Source organism: Neofelis nebulosa, chromosome 11, assembly GCF_028018385.1.
Source record: "Neofelis nebulosa isolate mNeoNeb1 chromosome 11, mNeoNeb1.pri, whole genome shotgun sequence".
NCBI lineage: Eukaryota > Metazoa > Chordata > Mammalia > Carnivora > Felidae > Neofelis > Neofelis nebulosa.
The window spans coordinates 48,503,181-48,523,229 of NC_080792.1; the positions used below are offsets into that span (position 1 = coordinate 48,503,181).

Consider the following 20,049-nt stretch of genomic DNA (forward strand, 5'->3'; position numbering starts at 1 on the left):
ATCTTGAGAGTCACAGTTGCTACTTGATGGCCTCTATTTCCCCACGGGACGGATGATTGCAGGGCCTTGCAGGCCTGTGGCCCTGGCCAGTGTGGTGGATCTCCGTGGCTGTGCTGACGTATGATTCATGCTGCACCCTCCTCCCCTTCTGAGTTTTCAGACAGCCTGGTGACTCTCACGCGGGAAATATGAGTGGCTCTTGAGAAATCTTTATTTTTCTTTTAAGATTGCTGAGGTGGTTGTCCTTAGAGCTAGCACATTCTTTGCTTTCTACTTAAACCTCGAGGATTCTTTCTTAGGGTTTATTGGGGGTTTTGGCTTTGCTTTTCATGTTACTCATTGATGGGCTGATGTGAATCAACCTAAATACGTATGGAAATGTTCTTTCATTATTTGGAGCTTATGTAGTTTCTTATGCAGATGTGCAAAAATGGTGCCTTAAAAATTGCAGACTCACATACTATCTTGCTTTCTTTCCTCTACACTGGTTCTTAGTGATCTTTACATGGAACTATAGCTTCCTTTCATTGACAGTAAACTAGCAGGAACTAGGAATTGTGTAAATAAGTAATTTCTATTACCTCCTTTGCTGACTGACTTGGCAAGCCCATTTTAGACATCTTGTCAATTTTAATTAATATTTCCCCAAACATTAAGCTAACCAGTGCCTCTTGCTGTCACTTCCTTTTGCAGGTAACGTTGGAAGGTTCTGTAATAGTGTTTGAATGGGTGCTTTTCGCTGTTGAAATTTCCATTACCTTTGGGACCCTGATGAACTGAGTTTTGTGTCGACTCTGTCTGTAGGTGTTGGCACAGTCTTGCATCTGGTATGGAGAGTGTGGAATTGCATCTGGAGATAAGAGGTACAACTGCAAATATTCAGGGCCACCAAAACCCTTGCCGAAGGATGGGTATGACTTAGTGGAGGTAAGTTTGTTATCTTGGGCACTGGGAACACAAAATGCTAATCAGAGATCCTCTGTAACTACACTGTAAATATCACTGAGAGGTGGGGCTGAAACTAACAGGTTTAAATCTTACCCCAAACGCTTATCTGGGGCACACAATAGCACAGAAGATAACATAACTCCCGGAGGCTTGATTTCTTTGGGACTCACTTTATGCCTTTCTCATAGTTGTAGTTTCCACATAACAAGTTACTATTTAGGGACTGACCTTGGTACCGCAAATGTTGCTCTTTTCAGCTTCTTGAAAATATACTAGAAGTTAGCTTTTTTTCGGTTCCTGGATTTCAGGACTCAGGCAGGCTGGGCTGCTAAGTGGCTCTGACTCCCTTGTCCTGTTTATTTTAGTGATTCCCCCGTTTTCCAACCAGAGCCTGTGAACTTTGGTTGCTACCAGGATTCTGTTCTCTGTTGCCTTGTTTACCTTTCCTGATACACAGGGATATTAGAAACGAACTGGAAAAATCTGGTTTTAGAGGGGAAAAGTCTGGTTTTAGAGGCCTCGGTAATGTAAAATCAAGTTGCCGTGTGGCGGGTCTCCTCGACTGACTTGGTACTTTCATGAGAATTGTTAAAGACCTCTGACTTTCTCTGTCGTGACTAATGGAAGTAGTCAGTAGCATTTGGGCTAAACCTGAACAGAAAACTAAAGAGATCAAACTGGTTGTCATGGAGGGAAGGGAGCTTCCAAATAGGAAAAAGATTTTAAATAACTCTACTGCTTCTACTTTTGTGACTCCCTCGTTTATAAATAGTAAAATTGATAGCCCTGTAAAAGAATTCTGCAAGAACTTTGCAAACACATTTCTTACCCTTCTATACCTATAAAGGACTATGTGAGTAAAATTGCCTTACTGAGTAATGTGTGTCCTGATTTGACTTTGCTGCTCTGATAACCATGCTTTCTCACCCAAAAGGAGCTCTGTCCAGGATTCTTCTTTGACAACGTCAGTCTTTGTTGCAATGTGCAGCAGCTCCGGACACTGAAAGACAACCTGCAGCTGCCTCTACAGTTTCTGTCCAGGTAGGTTGACCACCTGGCAAACAACAAAAAAAAATGGTACATTTTGAGCACTTGTTAACTAGTGACGTCCTGATTTCCTTAAAAAAAAATTTTTTTTTTAACGTTTATTCATTTTTGAGAGACAGAGCACAAGCAGGGGAAGGGCAGAGAGAGAGAGGGAGACACGGAATCCGAAGCAGGCTCCAGGCTCTGAGCTGTCAGCCCAGAGCCCAGTGCGGGGCTCGACCTGGGATCATGACTGGAGATAAAGCTGGACACTTAACCGACCGAGCTACTAAGGCGCCCCTACTGATTTCCTTTTAAAAGTTGGTTTTCATTTTATTTCAAGAAAGCAATCTTACGACTTCTCAGAAATAAAGGACAATTTCTCGATAAAGTAATAGTTACCAGATTTAGTTCTCTTCCTAGTTACACGCAGAACTAATGTGGGGGCTTCCTCTGAGATGTCCTCACCCAAGGGACTTGGTCTTTTCATACTCGAGCCTCTGGGCACTGTGGGGAGGAGAGGTTCTGGTGGTGCTGCCAGGTCTGTGACCTGAGACCCTCCTCCGTGCAGTCCTCTGCATCACCTCCCTCTCCGCCCCACCCCTAGATGATGTGGTTCTCTCTTCCTGCAGTGTCCTGAGATGCTAGAGTCCCAGTCCTCCCTAGAGCTGGCCTTTGATAGCTGTTAACACAATTGTTCTGGCAGAGCTGGGAGGTTTTGTCAACATTAGTTCTTTGTCCAGTCTGTTCTGTTCTCTATGACCAGGGCCATGAAAAGGGTTGCATAATAGGTGTTCTCTGAGCTCACTCAGCGGTTCTCAAATGTGCAAAAGAACAAGCTGGTGGTGGTCTGTAGAACAGCACATCATGGTCTCTTCCTAAATTTTTCACACTGAAGCACCCTGATAAAGGACATAGGAAGAGGGGGCGATGCTTCTCTATGCACATACCACTGTAGGTGACAGGGCGGTCCACATCCTCTGAGAAAACCCTGCATCTTCCCAGAGGTTTAAACTGACAACACAGAGTGGAAAACCATCCCTAAACTGTTCTTCCAGGACAGCGTACCCTATAATAATAGATGAAACAGTGGAGAATCTAATTGAACCAGCATACCCTGTGGAAGGCCAGTGGATGGTGATGGAGCAGGTTGCAGCCATCATTCAGTCAAAGTACATTTGTTTAGCACCTACCCTAGGTGAGGCATTATGGACGTAAAAATAACCGAGATCAAAAGATAACCAGATTTCCCCGTGTTGTCAGCTCTGTTTATAACAGAAAATAATGAGAAGCTAACACGTGCAGCTGCCAGAATTGATCGTGGAGATTAAACGTAATAACATGCAAAGAGGTTTGTGATTCACAGAACATGGTAGAAATCTGGGCACCCCGGGAGTAGTGTGTGTTAGAATGGTGTAATTGTGGTTCTCGTTCTTGTCACAGTAAAGCACGGGACTCCTGAGAGCAGGTCAGTGTGCGTGTCTGCTCCCTTACTAGACCAGGGGCTTTGAAGGCTGGGACCACTTTCCCTGTTCCGTGTCACGTGGGCACCTGGACCAGATCAGAGTTGAGGGTCATCTCGACTGGTTGTGCAGCAAGAATGCAGGTCTAATGAAGCTGTAGCTTTTGCAAATAGAAGTGAACCAAACTGGGGAGAGAGTTCTCCCACCTAACAAGTCACCGTTAGAAGCTTAAACGTTGAACCTGAAGGACAGCAGACACAAGCAGACACAAGACAGCAGCTTGTGGTCCTCATGAGAACCTGTGTGTTTCTGCAACCCATGCAGCCAGAGAACACCACTGCTGTTCTTATGCCTTCTTCTCAAGTCACGGGGAAATCCTCTTGTGTTTAGAGAGGGTCAGGGGATTACCTGGGGCTTAAAGAAAGCCCTTCAGTAGCAAGATGAAAATTCTAATGCGTGAATCTCGTTTTCCCCTTGTTTTTCTTCTTTTTAAAAAAAACCTTTTTTTTAAGGTTCATTTTTTTGAGAGACAGAGACAGAGCACGAGATGGGGAGGGGCTGAAAGAGAGGGAGACACAGAATCGGAAGCAGGCTCCAGGCTCCTAGCTGTCAGCACAGAGCCCGACGCGGGGCTCAAACCCATGAACCACAAGATCATGACCTGAGCCAGTCTGACTCTTAACTGACTGAGCCACCCAGGCACCCTTCCCTTGTTTTTCTTCTTAATTAGAATTGTCCCCATGATGCTTCTAAGTCCCCTTAGTTCAAGACAAAGAAAACATGTCTATAAATTGCAAAGCACAGAATTCAGAGAAGCATTTTTGTCTTTCTGAAATTGCACCGGGACAACATATGTGTAGTAATTAGGGCAGTTTTTAAAGAGACATCTTTATTTTAACACAAGATTTTAGGTGTAGAATTGCTGGGTTTAAGAGGTTCTTAGATAATTTACTTGTCACTTTATAATAAATTTAAAATATTCTTTGTTGTATATCATCTTTTTGCTGGCCCTGTTATCTGTGAGATCAGACAATATAGTTTACTTTCTCTTTAGATGTCCATCCTGTTTCTATAACCTAATGAACCTGTTTTGCGAGCTGACGTGTAGCCCTCGGCAAAGTCAATTTCTGAATGTTACAGCAACTGAAGATTATGTTGATCCTGTTACAAACCAGACTAAAACAAATGTAAAAGAATTACAGTACTACATTGGAGAGAGTTTTGCCAATGGTGAGTAAACTTTTTGGGGGGGTGGGGGGTGGGGGTGAGTAAGCTTTTAATTATTCCTTTATTATTACATTTGGCATCAGGATACTGGGTCAGGTTGTTCCTTTTTGTTGTCAGCTGTGTGAAAATGACAGTTATAAATTCCATTGGCCACGAAATGCGACTTGTTGCTTAGCGTGTATCTAAGACTTGAGCTACAACCTATAAAACAATCTTTTTTGAAGTATTTGCTTAATCCCTTCCTAACTGTAAGTTCCCACATGGAAATTTTTAGTGTGTGCAAGTTTCCTTTTCTGTATATCTTAGAAGCCATTAGAACTTTATTTCTAGTGGACATGAATTGTGTAACTTCATGAGTTAATTGCAAAACTGAGGGGAGAGTGTGGAAGGGTGGAAATGAAGAAGGGAAGCAGGAGGGGAGATTTGACTCAAGACATACATCACTGTAAGGGAGAGTAAACAGATACTACAGTAGGGAAAAGGATCCATAACAACTAGAAATCATAGGATAGTATGAGAAAGACCATCTAGTGTTTGTAGAAAATGATTGAATTGAAAGAGTCCTGAAAGAATAGAACACAAGGGGAAAGGAATGAAAAGATTAGAATTAGAACCAGCTGGCTCTTTTAATAAGAAAAAGCCACTTAAATGAACTGAAATATAAATAGCAGATTCAACACCACTGAATAAAGAGTGTGCCCAAGAACATCTACAAAATAAGAGAATAAGAATTCATCATATAAGAACAACATACAGATTTAATTGTAATGATCTCTTAAAAATGTAACCAAAAATTTAATAGAAAATGTAAATAATAAATAATGAAATATAAATTAATGTTAGTTAAAATAATTAATTAAAAGATTGTCTCCATCACAAAACCAATAAAGTAAGCTATGTAGGAATAAATCTACCAAAAGATATGACATAAGAAGCATCCTGACTGTATGAAGAGAGATCATCTGTCTAGAAACAGAACCATGCTTATTGAAAATTGATATATAACAGGTGTGTTGTTACAAATCATTAAAGGAAGGGTGGACTAGTATATACATGGTGTGATAAAATTGATCATCTAATTTTTATCTTTGTATATCATACTAAAGGTGTATAGATTAAAAATCCTAATCTTGGACATTTTTAGAAGTAAATACAGAATATATTTACGACTTTAAGATAAGGAAGTGTTCTAGACTAGAGGAAAAGCAGAAATCATAAGTGAAAAGATTTATAAACAGTATCTAGAACAGTCACTGAAACACAGATTAAAACAGTGAGCTGCCATTTCACACATCAGATAGGCACAAATGTAAAAATTGGTCAATTCCAGATTTGGTAGGATGTTCAAGCAATAGGAATGCTAATATACTGCAGCATTGGCAACCATAACTTAATAGGAGTGTTTGAAACCCGTTCTGCACTACCTGGTAAAGTTGAGGATGAATATACCCTCATTCCAGAAATTCCACTTACATAGATGCCTGCCCTAGAGAAACTCCTAATGCACATAAACAAAGAACCATATAAGAACACTCATTGTGGCACTTTTGTGGTCGTCAAAAATTGGTGACATCAGGAGAATGAAAAGACAAGCACAAACTGGGAGAAGATACTTGCAGAAGACACATCTCATGAAGGACTCTTAACAAAATATATGAAGGACTTTTTTTTTTTTTTAATGTTTGTTTATATTTGAGAGAGAGAGCCCGAGCAGAGGAGGGCAGAGAGAGGAAGACACAGAGTCTGAAGCAGACTGAAGACTCAGGACTGTCATCACAGAGCCCAACACGAGTCTCGAACCCATGAGCTGTGAGATCATGACCTGAGCTGAAGTCGGACACCTAACCGACTGAGCCACCCACAGACCCCAAAATAAATGAAGAACTCTTAAAACTCAATAATAAGAAAATGAATAGCCTGATTGAAAAGTGGACACAAATCCTGATCAGACACTTTACCAAAGAAGATAATGGATGGCAAATAAACAAATGAAAAGATGCTCAACATTGTATGTTATTAGGGAATTCCCGATTAAAACAACAGTGAAATACCACTACGCACCTGTTAAAATGGCCAAAATCCAGAACACTAACACCACCAAATGCTGGTGAGGATGTGGAGCCACAGAAACTCTAATTCATTTCTGCTGGGAATGCAAAATGGTTCAGCCACTTTGGAAGACAGTTTGACAATTTCTTAGAAAACTAAAAATGCTCTTAACCATATGATCCAGCAATCATGGTTTTTGGCATTTACCCCAAAGCATTGAAAACGTATGTCCACATAAAAACCCTTACATGCATGTTGTAGCAGCATTATTCATAATTCACACCAAGATGTCCTTCAGTAGGTAAATAAACTGGGGTACACCCAGACAATGGAATATCCTTCAGCATTAAAAAGAAATGAGCCATCAAGCCATGAAATGACATGGAGGAATGTTAAATCTATATTACTAAGTGAAAGAAGTGAATCTGGAAAGCCTACATACTGTATGATTCCAGGTTTATTATATTCTGGAAGAGGCAAAACTATGGAGATAGTAAAATGATCAATGGTTACCAGGTACTAGGGGAAGAAAGGAGGAGCACAGCGGATATTAAGGACAGGGAGACTATTGTTTAATACTATAATAGTGGGTATGAGTCATTATACATTTGCCAAAACTCATAGAATATACAACATCTAGTGTGAACCTTGAAATAAACTGTGGACTTTGAATGACAATGATGTGTCATTATAGGTTCATCAGCTGTAACAAATATATATATACTCTGGTGCTGTTGATAGTAATGAGGTGCTTGTGTTGAGGCAGGAGGTGTGTGGGAGTTCTCTATACCATCTGCTCAATTTTACTGTGAACCTAAAACTCCTCTTTAAAAAGGCCATTAATAGGGGCGGCTGGGTGGCTCAGTCAGTTGGGTGTCTGACTTCGGCTCAGGTCATGATGTCGCAGTTCACGAGTTCAAGCTCTGAGCTGTCAGCACAGAACCTGCAGCCTGCTTTGGATTCTGTGTCTCCCTCTCTCTCTGCCCCTCTGTCTCCTGTGTGTGTGTGCACGTGTGCGCACACTCTCTCTCTCTCTCTCTCTCTCTCTGTCTCTCTCACTCTCAGAAATAAACATTAAAAAAAATTTTTTTTAAATAAAAAGTCCATTAATAAATTAACTAAATTGGGGCACTAAATGCTGATTAAGAGGAGAATGGATAAATATATTTGGAGCATAGTCATAATCTATAATGGAATATTTAAAACTGTTAAAACGAATTAGTTACATCACTGACTTGAAGTACTTGAAAAATTGAAAATGTCACAGGATAGATGTAGTATGTTGTTTATATTAAACACTACTACATATCTATGTATACAGTATATCATGAAAGTACACAAATATGCATGGGAAAGATAAACATCAAATTCAGGGTTGTGGTTTTACCTTAAGCAAGGGAATGTATTCCTAAGTAAGGGTATTCAGGGGACTTCAACTGTATCTGTAGCATTTGGTTTTTTTTAATGTTGGGGCAAATGAAAAATAAGATTAATATAGCTGGGTGCTAAATAAATGAGAATTGTATTATTCTCCATATTTTCTGTATGCTTAAAATATTTAATAAAATAAAAACCTGAAAACCAAATAGTGAGCTGGAAGATATGAGAGAATTACTTAGAAAATGGTGTAGAGTTATGACAATCTGGAATCATTAAAGAAGTGACATGTGGGATAATGTGAGGAGCTCCAGAGAAGGAAAAGAGAAAGTTGGGGAGAAACAATAAGTAAAAAGATAATGGCCAAGAGTTTTCCAGATTGGAAGAGAGATGAATCCTTAGACTTAGAGGCAGAAAAATTAATCTTGAAGCCAGGTAAATTAAAAAGAAAGAAAATACACAAAAATCAGTTGTATGTCTTCATATGCAGTGGACAGTCTGGAAGTGAAACTAAGAAAATTCCATTTACAATAGTATCAAGAAGAATAAAATAACTAGGATTTAACAAGAAGTGTAAAACTTACACTCATCACCATTAAACTGTAAAACATCATTAAAAGAAAGGATCTTAGTAAATGGAAAGATACTCCATGTTGATGGATCAGAAAACTTAAAAATGTTAAGATGATAGTACTTCCCATATTGATGTACAGATTCAGTGCAATCCCTGTCAGAATCCCAACTTGCTTCTTTATAGAAATTGATAGGCTGATTCCAAGATTCATGTAATTTCAAGGGACCCAGAATAGCCAAGACAATCCTGAAGAAGAAGAACAAAATAGGAGGACTCATTCTTCCCAATTTCAAAATTTACTACCAGCTGGTGAAAATCAAGACAGTGTGGTACTGGAATAAAGATAAACATATAGGACAATGACATACAACTTAGACCTATATATCTGTGGTCATCTGATTTTTGACAAGGATGCCAAGTCCATTCAATGGGGAAAGAATAGTCTTTTCAACAAATGGTGCTGGGGAAACAGTAGCCACATGGGAAAGGATGAAGTTAAATCCTTACCTCACACCATAAACAAAAACTAAAATGGGTCAAAAACCTAAATGTAAGAGCCAAAACCTGAAAACACTTAGAAGAAAACATAGGAATAAACCATGACCTCAGATTTGACAATGGATTCTTAGATATGACACCAAAAACATGAGCAACAAAAGAAAAAGATATGTTGGGACATGATCAAAACAGAGTTTTGTGCTTCAAAGGACAACATCAAGAAAAGACAAAAATATTTGCAAATTATTTAATCATTAAAAATCTTGTATTTAGAATATATAAAGAACTGTCACAACTCAATAATAGATAACCCAATTTAAAATGGGAAAATGATCCGAACAGACATTTCTCCAAGGATGTTATACAAACGGCCAATACGCACATGAAAAGATGCTCAAAATCGTTAGTCATCAGAGAAATGCAAATCAAAACCACAGTTGGGATACCACTTCACACCCATCAGGACAGCTAGAACTGACCTGACACAGGTCAGGTAACAAGTGTCAGGAGGATGTGGAGAAATTAGAGCCCTCATACACTGCCAGTAGAAATGTAAAAAGATGCAGTTGCTTTGGAAAACAGTCTGGCAGTTCTTGAAAGAATTAAGCATAGGGTTACCATATGACAGCCATTCCATTCACAAGAGAAGTAAAAGCGTATGTCCACACAAAAACTGTAACCAAACATTTATAGGAGCATTGTTCTTAATAGCCAAAAAGTAGAAACAGTCCAGATATCCATCATCTGATTTATAGATAAACAAATGTGGTATATTTGTACAGCAGAATATTATGCCACCACAAAAAGGAATGATACATGCTACAATGTGGATGGACCTTGAAACCATCATGCTAAGTGGAAGAAGCTAGCCACAAAAGATTACATATTATAGGATTCCGTTTATATGAAATGTCCAAAGTAAGCAAATGTACTATAGAGACAGAAATAAATTAATGGTTGCTTAGGGCTTGGGGGGGGGGGGGGGGGAGATGAGGGAGGATTAGCTAAAGAGTACAAAGATTCTTTAAGGTGATGAAAATGTTCTAAAATTGACTGTGGCGATGGTTGCACCTATCTGTGAATGGGCTAAAATCCATTAAATTGGAACTTCAAATGGTTGAATTGTATGGTATGTAACTATATCTCAGTAAAGCTGTTAAAATCCATATGTAAATACAGCATAGAAAAACTATAAAACTCGGGGCACCTGGGTGGCTCAATCGGTTAAGCATTCGACTTCAGCTCAGGTCATGATCTCACGGCCTGTGAGTTCCAGCCCTGCGCCGGTCTCTGTGCTGACAGCTTGGAGCCTGGAGCCTGCTTCAGATTCTGTGTCTCTCTCTCTGTCTGCCCCTCCCCTATTCATGCTCTGTCTCTTTCTGTCTCAAAAATAAATAAACATTAAAAAAAATTTTTTTTAATTAAAAAAAAACTATAAAACTCCAAAGACAAGTGTCTTAAAAATAAGTAGAAAAAAGATACAAATCATTTCAAAAGAATGCCAGTTGGAGATTTTCTTACCAGCAGTGATAGAGGCCAGAAGGCAATAGAATAATCCTAATTCTAAAGAAGTCATTCTATCTGAACTGCCTTTCAAGAGTGAGGGTTAAACACGGTGAATTTATCAGTGTCTCTTTAAAGTTTAGGGAAGAAGATCCAAAGAAGTTTGTAACAAGTAGGTGTGGTATCTAAATGAGGTATCTCTCCATTGGATGGGGGCCCCCAAATGTAGGGTGATGATAGGCTGGCAACCCGTGGCTGGGAAGGTGAGAGAATTCACGTGAGGCAGAACAAAGGCGATAGAAGTTTATTGAATACGCCACAAAGGAGTGGTGGGCAGGACAGACAGAAGCTGTCTGCAGTGAGGTAGTGGGTGGAGGCTGTTCTTAAAGAGGGAGGAGGTGGAGGCATAGCGATATACGGAATTCTCCCCTTTTTTTTTTTAAGTTTATTTATTTATTTTGAGAGAGCGAGAGAGAGCACAAGTCAGGGAGGGGAAGAGAAAGGGAGAGAGAGAGAATTCCCAAGCAGGGCTCAAACTCATGAACCAAACCCTGAGATCATGACCTGAGCCAAAACCAAGAGTTGGAAGCTTAACTGACTGAGCCACCCAGGTGCCCCTGGAATTCTCCCTTTTTGGGTAACTGTGCTCAGCTGCAAGTAGCCCATTGGTTAGTTAGGGCCTGTGGATATTTTGAGGTGGGTCAGCTGATGGGCCTTTTCTACATTCCATTGCTCAAGCCTGTTTGTCTGAAAGCGGCCTCTACAGTAGGGACTGGTTAATGAATGTTAATATGGGATCCATTTCTACTACTTTTTTATGTGCAAAGTGTCACATTATTCTTATTTTGTGTGTTGTCTTTACATGTACTAAAATAAAGCCAAGAGAGCGACTAGTATTAGGTTCATTCATATGTGACCTCTCCTCTAAAAACAGTTTTCCCGTATAAGTTCCAAACTCTTCAGCTGTATAAGTTTCCTACCCCAGATTTCTGGAACCAGCTTCATTGACTGAAGAGACACTAAGGTTCTTACTTCTCCTTCCTCAGCCTTAGTCCCTTCTCTCCAGTGGTGGTAATACTTCTCCCAGCTACTGTGAGCTACGTGGGGGTGATGTATGCCTTTCTTGTTTGCTTTTATGTTTAAGTTACTTGGAATCTAGCCCAGCATGTTACTTGCAGAGTGGTGAGTCTCCACTCCTGCCCTTAGTGTTTACTGTCCCTCCTACCAGCCCATGGCTTTGGAGTGCAGTGTTTATGGCTAAATTCGCATTTGAGAGGCCTTTCGGAAGGTCTGCTCAGCATGGTGTTCGGTACTTTTGCCTTCTTCCTCTGCCAGCCATGTACAATGCCTGCCGGGACGTGGAGGCCCCCTCCAGTAATGACAAAGCCCTGGGACTGCTGTGTGGGAAGGACGCCGAAGCCTGCAATGCCACTAACTGGATTGAGTACATGTTCAATAAGGACAACGGCCAGGCACCTTTCACCATCACACCCATTTTTTCAGGTAGACTCCCAAGTTTGGTGTATTTATGATGTGGTTTTAAAGCCCAGGAACCTTAATCTACAATAGGAAGGTAAACAAACTCAGATAACTGGTTCCTGGACTTTCCCTCCAGTGAGAGAGGTAACTAGAACATTTCCCCTGCCCCTGGTTAATTTAGGGGGCTGGCAGGGAGGATGGAGGAGGAGGAACTGCCTTCCGGTGTTGCTGCCTCATTGAAAGAATGAATGAGCCTGGGTTTTTGTTTTGTTTCTTTTCTTTTTAAAAAAAAGACTGAAGCATTACAAAGGCCTTTTTAGGAGCTGTGGAATAATGTTAGACTGTCTCCTCAGTGGAGATTTCCCTTGGAATGTGGGGCACTCTGGTCTCAGCAACAAACCTTGTGCCCAAAATTACTTGAAGTAACTTAAAATTTTACAGGACTAAGCAGCAGCACACCATTTGATCAGCCAGAAACCTCCTTTTTACTCTTATGGTCATGCTCTGAATGTCAGTGTGCTTATCACTAGGTTCAAATATAATTTAATACAAGCTTTGTAGTTTTTTTTATTGAGATATTTACTCAACCCCATCCTCCCCGCAGATCTTCCAACCCATGGGATGGAGCCCATGAACAATGCCACCAAGGGCTGTGACGAGTCTGTGGACGAAGTCACCGGGCCGTGCAGCTGCCAGGACTGCTCAATTGTTTGTGGCCCAAAACCCCAGCCCCCACTGCCTCCTGTGCCCTGGAGAATCTTGGGCCTGGATGCCATGTATGTCATCATGTGGATCACCTACATGGCATTTTTGCTTGTGTTTTTTGGAGCATTTTTTGCTTTGTGGTGCTACAGGTGAGCAGTTTTGTTTATTCCCCAGGGCAAGAAGAGCAAGATTACTCAAGTGGTACTTCCAGCTTAACTAAACCAGGAAACAAATATCACGTGAATACCAGTCTCCATGAATTGCTTTTGGCTTTCGACTGGTAAACAATCAGAGGCCTGGTTAGATCGTGAAGTTGGTTTCATTGATTTGTTCAAAATGATGAGTGATTTAAAGCACTGTGCATTAACCACACATTCTTTAACAGAAAGTAGGAGGAGCTGAATCTGATTCAAATCTAATTCAATGCAGTGCTTATAATCCTTTTACATATTTGCACCTTGATTAGGACAGTACATTTTCTTTAACTTGTTTTGAAATAATGTTAGACTTACCAGGAAGGTGCAAAAAATAGTAGAAGTTCATATGTATCCTTTACCCAGCTTCCCCTAATGTTACAGCTTACGTCAGCCATACTGTGTAATTATCAAAACCACGAAAATAATGGTATGGTATGATTAGCTAAGCCACAGACTTTATTCAGATACCACCATCTTTTCCTCTGACACCCTTGTTCTGTTTTTGGACCCCACTCCACGCCCACTTTTTGTTTACCACCCTCCCCTGGTCTGTGACAGGTCCTCGGTCTTTCCATTTCTTTTATGGCCTTGACACTTTCGAGACATACTGGCCAGTTATTTTGTAGAATGTCCCTCCACTTAGCTTTAGCTGACATTTTCTCATTAGGTTGAGGTTATGTGTTTCTGACAAGATTATCACAGAATCGATGTGTCCTTCTCAGTGTATCATACATATCACTCGTACCTGATCTCCGTATGTCTCTTCCCTGGTAATGTTAACCTTGATCACTTGATAAAGGGGGTCTCTGCTGCATTTCTCTACCATAAAGTTACTGTTTCTCCCTTTGGAATTGATAGATATCTTAGGAGAGATGGGTCAGAACTCTAATACCTTGTTTCTCCTAAAGCTGTCACCCCCTGATTTTAGCCTCCACTGGGGGATCTTATCTGCAGCTACTACTGTGGTGTTTGCCTAGTGATGATTGTTGATTTTATAGTTCCCTCATTTCTTCTTCGTTCACTAATTACACTTATTCTGTATAGACCGTTATCCCTCCTGCTCTACTTATTTATTCAGTTACATTTACATCATGGTCCCTACTCCTCTGTTTTTTGTTTTTGTTTTGTTTTTTAACGTGCCCTCGCCTTTCTTATTTCCTGGAATCACAAAATGCTCCAGGCTCATCTGGTATTTTCCCCGCGCCAGCCCTGGAATCCACCTCTTCTGCAAGGATCCCTGGTTCCTTGTATTGGAGACTGATGTTAGAGTGATGCTCCAGGCGCCAGGTGTGCCCATTGCTGCTGCACAGCAGTGTTCACTGTGTTCACTGAGAGACCGCGTGAGCGGGGGGAGGGGCAGAGAGAGAGAGAGACACAGAATCCGAAGCAGGCTCCAGACTCCGAGCTGTCAGCACAGAGCCCGACGCGGGGCTCGCACTCATGAACCGTGAAGTCATGACCTGAGCCAAAGGCGGACGCTTAACTGAGCCACCCAGTCGCCCTAGTGCTCACTGTGTTTCTAAAGGACCTGAAGTTTTAAATCTAAATGAAGGCTGCAAGGTGAAATTACCCTTTATCAACTTGTTTTTAATACCATCTTAAATTTTCTCCTGAGACTGGTGAGCAGGACGACCTAGAGCAAGGGAACCTGGGGGAAGAAGGAGGCGATTAGGCAAGAAGGAAATAGGATGAAGAAGTGAGCTTTTAATAGTGTCTACAGGACTATCAGAGGAACAGCCTCATTATGTCAAATATCCACTAATACTGCTTATGTGCTTTTGTTTTTCAGAAAACGCTATTTTGTCTCCGAGTACACCCCCATTGATAGCAACATAGCTTTCTCTGTAAATGCCAATGACAGAGGTAGGCACTTTTGTACTCAAATGGTTAGGATTATGTTTGCATGAGTGCACGTTTCCTCAGAAAATGTTGATGCGCTGTTCTGGGACAGACACTGTGCTGGTGTCGAGGACATGGCCGTGACCAACACAGACAGGTCTTTGCCCTTGTGGTAGTAGCAGTCTAGTCAGGGTGGCAGATCGGAACCGAGGATAATTAGGGACTGGGGTAAGAGCTGCGAAGGGACAGGCATAGCCACAAAGGTGGATGGGAAGTGCCTTGGACAGAGTGCTCAGAGAACTTTGCTTTTGTGTGAGCATCGCTCCTCTGTGGGGTGGGTGGCAGGCGCCATTACCGTGGGCAGGCAAGGAAGGTGGCTTCCTGAGCAGATAGGTGCTGAGGGTGTGCGACGGGAGGGAGGCGGATCTTGTGCCATCCCTGTGCGGACACTATTCCCAGCCCCTGTGGTAGTAGCTAACGCTTTCCCTGTTCCGACTTTCAGGAATGGCTTGGCTCTTAACCTCCACCCTCCCTTCCTCTCCCGCTCTTCCAGGGGAGGCGTCCTGCTGCGATGCGCTTGGTGCGGCATTTGAGGGCTATCTGAGGCGGCTCTTCTCACGGTGGGGCTCTTTCTGCGTCCGAAACCCGGGCCCCATCATCATCTTCTCCCTGGCCTTCATTGCCGCCTGTTCTTCGGGCCTGGTGTTTGTGCGGGTCACGACCAATCCAGTTGACCTGTGGTCAGCTCCCAGCAGCCAGGCGCGCCTCGAGAAAGAGTACTTTGACACACACTTTGGGCCTTTCTTCCGCACGGAGCAGCTCATCATCCGGGCCCCCCACACCAGCGCACACACTTACCAGCCGTACCCCTCAGGATCCGATGTGCCCTTCGGACCTCCGCTTGACCTTGCGATCTTGCACCAGGTAACGTGCTGTGAGCAGAAATCCGTTCTGGGAAGCCGGGTGGTTTGTTTTCTGGCTTTGACATATTGGCCGGTTCTACTTGACATGGGGTTGGGGCTGAATGTGGCGGTATATCTTGAAAATTTCAACAGTAAAAAGGTAAAGATGCTTTTCATTTACTTTTCAAGAAAGCGAATGGTGGATGTTGAACTTCCTGAAAATTTTACTGTAGACTGCTTTTATATTTCCTTCATATGGCAGGTCTTGCTTCTTGAAACTGAGAGGAGCATTTCTCTGTTGAAGCAGAATGTATTTATAATTTACTTAGGAACTTATTAAATTTTTCCCTTGGCAATTGAAAAGTAATGTGCCAGGACCCAAAGGAATGAAGCCTCTCTAACACTGTGCTGGGGACCGAGGCAGGAGCTACTGCTGGTCTGCCGCTGCAGGAATGAATTTGTCATTTCCGGAAGGTAGGCCCCCGGCCTGCGTTTGGTAGGAGGTGCATTCGGAATGAGATCCATCCCATTCTCTTACAGAGGCCTTTAACCCTTCCCATTCTCCCTTGTCACACTTGACCTGGAGAACTCTGTCTGTGAATAATTGGCATCCTGCCTATTTTTTTAATGAACAGTTGCTCAATCGCATGATTTTTCCTTTAAATATTGCTCTTGCCTACAGAAAGTCTGGTATCTTGAAAAACATCAAAATGGTCTCAAGACATGAACAAAATCTTTTCTCCACTGAGTAACCCTGTGTTTCTTTTTCTCAGCTTGTTGCAAAAGAAGCACAACGTAGTCATTTACCTCCAGGAATGTAGTCTCTGTTGGGAACCCCAGGGATATACATAAATAATCCTAGTATAGCACAAGGCAGTAGGTGGTATTTTGTTAGTAAGAGGGTGTGTCGAGAGAACCAGGCAGATTGCCCCGGTCTCCCCTCTGCGGCCCTGTTGTTATTGCTGCAGAAGGGCAGAATTGCTGCAGAAGGGCAGAATGCGAGATGTGCATATATCCTGCCCTGAGATCTGTCCTGGTATTGGGGTCGCCTCCCTGTCTCTCAGGACACCTCTCAGGAGGGTCTCCATCCCAGCTGCTGTCTTTTAAGAGTGGGCCTTTGGTGTCATCAGATATTTTACCATAGCACGTCTTAGTCCTCTTCTCCCTTGTGTGAGGAAGGATTTTCCGCAAATAACTTTAAAAAAAATTTTTTTTAATGTTTATTTTATTTTTGAGAGAGCGAGCATGAGTGGGGGAGGGATGGAGAGGAAGGGAGACAGAATCCTAAGTAGGCTCCAGGCTCTGAGCTGTCAGCACAGAGCCTCATGCAGGCTTGAACCCCTGAACCTGTGAGATTCATGACCTGAGCCAAACTCGGACACTTAACCGACTGAGCCACCCAGACGCCCCTCTGCAAATACTTTTTATCTTCTCACCTGTCAGGGCAATAACAGTCACAATCTGAGAGAAATCCAGTGTGTTTCTGGGTTTGTTTATTTTTAAAATCTTCTTTCAGGTTCTTGACTTACAAACTGCCATCGAAAATATCACTGCGTCTTATAACAATGAGACTGTGACACTTCAAGACATCTGCGTGGCCCCCCTCTCACCCTATAACAAGAACTGCACCATTCTGAGCGTGTTAAATTACTTCCAGAACAGCCATTCCATGCTGGACCATGAAATAGGAGATGACTTCTTTGTGTATGCAGATTACCACACGCACTTGCTATACTGTGTACGGTACGTGGCGGGAGACGGTCCTCATTCGGCCCACCAGCCTGCGAGCACTTGCTGTTGCTGCACACAGTTGTAGGTGCCAGAGGCCTAGCCGTGAGCAAGCAGCGGGACCTGCCCTGCAAAGCGCATGCTCTGATGGAGGGAGACCGACAACGAATAGATACCTGCCCTGATGCCAGGTGGAGAGGAGAGCTCTGGAGAAATTAAGCCCGACGAGGAGATGGAGGGCAGTGGGGGCGTGCTACTTTAGGTAGAGTGGAGACCTGCACAGACAGAAAGGAAAGGAGGGAGCCTGTGATTATCGGAGGGAAAAGTGTTCCGAGTAGACAGGCAGCAAGCACAAAGGCCCTGGGGTGGGAGCGCTCATGGAGCATTCATGATGTATAATCGAGGAATGGCCTTTCACTCGTGCCTGATTTGGAAACCACATGCCACACCGGCACTGGTCTCACAGTACAAGAATAGAAGCCTCCAGTGCTTTTTCTTGTCTTGCAACTATAAACTACCACGATGTCAGATTGTTTTTGAAAATGCGGTGTCCCCTTGAGAAGTGAGGGCAGGATTGGTGTGCAGTTCAGATTGGAGAGCACTGAATCTGCTTCCCGCTGGAGGCACGTCTAGCTGGGCAGGCGGCATTTGTCGTGTGCACTGGTCACAGAGCATCTGTGCTTTGGTGACCTGTGCCCCTAGCAGGGAGAACAGTCTGCACTGGTGGGCCTGCTGTCCCTGCAGGCCCTGACCCGGCCTGGAGACCGGTGTTCAGCCAGACAATCACCGTGGCTGTTTTGTCACTGCAGGGACAGAGAAATTATTCCTTGTCACTTTTGAGTGTGCTGTCAGCTAACCCCATCTCAGGAGCCAGCTACTTTGATATCTGGTCTGGTTTGGTGGCCTTCAGTTCTACTTAGGCTACCGGGGTGTGACTCTTCAGCCGATTAAGCCCGGTTTGCTCTGTTTCAAGGAGCTCGCCTCTAAAAATCTGAGCTCTCCCTGTAAAACAGTAAGGGCACTCCCATTCTCCACAGGGTGGATGGTATAGGGTGGCCATGGGCAATTTGACAACTGGAAAAAAAAGTGAAACTTGTTCGGTTTTTATATTTAAAGGAAAAAGCTGTTTACTTCCGGTCTTACAAAATGAAAGTCAACAAATTTTTGACAGGGAGGGAGGTGCGTAAGGCTTGTGTTTAGTCTGAGGCAGGGTGTGGTTCAGATCAGTGCAGAAGCGCTCCTTGGGCCATTTCCCTCCCACATGTGGCTCTGTGTGCTGCGTGGTTGCCCTTCTGTGTCTCCCGCTCTCACCTCCTCCTTACCCTCCAGCTCTATGTGGGCTTCTGCCCTAGAGGTCCTGCAGGAACGGCACACCCGGTGCACCCAGAACCAAGCACAGATCTACTGTCCCCATACCCCCGTGTCGTGTGATGGCACCTGTGTCAGCTTGAGGCTGTATCTGCATCCTTCCCCATCCTTACCTGCCTCACATAATTCTTATGGATTTTAACCTTCTGGATGAGCTCCCAAGCCCGATGTATGGGACAATGGGACTTGGCCTCTGGCTGTGTCCACGTAGCCTGTTTGCTCCAAGCAGGGGATCTGACCCCTTAGGGTCTGAGCCCATCAGCTGTGGGCTCAGAAGGGCCATGGTTCGGGTTATATGTGAGAATCTGAACAAGTGCCCAGCAGAGTTCTGGCTTAGGATGTGTCCTGAGATGCTGGTTCCTCCACTGCACTACCCTCGTCTGGGCCCTTGCACAGACCTCCTGACTGGTCTGAGGGCTCTTCCTCCCCTTTCTTTCCCACATCCAGACCCTTCTTCTGCTTTGCCACCCGAATTCTCTTTGTAAAACAGCGTATGACACCCTTTTTTTTATTGTCTGTCCCTCCCTCTTTCCAGCCCCATCCCTTCCCTCTGAAGTCCTCCCCTTTGTGGGTGCCTCCTGCTGTAGACAGGACTTGGTGTGGTTCCTCACACTGCCATCCTGTTGCTCTCTTCTCCCATGTACCTGTTCTCTGCTCATTCGGTGGCAGTTTCCTCTATTAGTGCTCCATGTACCGTGTGACATCCCTTCCCACGTGCTCCTTGCCCTGAGCGATAATGACCACATCGTGCTCTTTTTGCCTGTCTCTCACTCAGTGGTTCTGAGCTCCCAAAGGCAAGTGCTGAACTGCATTATTCACCTGAGGAATAATGCACAGAGCCCATATCATGCTTAGGATATAATCGGCCTCTTTAACTGTTTGTCGTGCAGATGTTTAGGTCTCTGTGATGTCTTGAGGCTTGTTGTAACTGGGAGTTGTTTTCTACACTTCTCAGGGCTCCTGCCTCTCTGAACGATACCAGTTTGCTCCATGATCCTTGCCTGGGTACATTCGGTGGGCCAGTGTTCCCGTGGCTTGTGTTAGGAGGCTATGATGGTAAGTAAGAGGAGCTTCCTCTTTTCCTATTAGGTAAAGTAGTTTTGGTTCTGTCACTAACAGGTGCTGATTATGAAGATTTCATAAATTGAACAGTCTTATGAATTCCC

General features: G+C 43.3%; 1 protein-coding gene across 2 annotated transcripts in view; it reads left to right on the top strand.

Annotated features, from left to right (window-relative positions):
* The window catches only part of NPC1 (NPC intracellular cholesterol transporter 1), a 54,166-nt gene that overhangs the window by 15,600 nt on the left and 18,517 nt on the right, over positions 1 to 20,049 (top strand). The window contains exons 2-10 of one of the 2 annotated variants that reach the window (XM_058692511.1): positions 805 to 927; positions 1,883 to 1,989; positions 4,492 to 4,667; positions 12,001 to 12,168; positions 12,749 to 12,998; positions 14,836 to 14,909; positions 15,439 to 15,809; positions 17,304 to 17,530; positions 19,839 to 19,939. In XM_058692511.1, the coding sequence (XP_058548494.1) occupies positions 805 to 927; positions 1,883 to 1,989; positions 4,492 to 4,667; positions 12,001 to 12,168; positions 12,749 to 12,998; positions 14,836 to 14,909; positions 15,439 to 15,809; positions 17,304 to 17,530; positions 19,839 to 19,939 (1,597 nt within the window). Of the gene's footprint in view, positions 1 to 804; positions 928 to 1,882; positions 1,990 to 4,491; positions 4,668 to 12,000; positions 12,169 to 12,748; positions 12,999 to 14,835; positions 14,910 to 15,387; positions 15,810 to 17,303; positions 17,531 to 19,838; positions 19,940 to 20,049 lie in introns of both variants that reach the window. The other variant, XM_058692510.1, reaches the window with a different exon arrangement.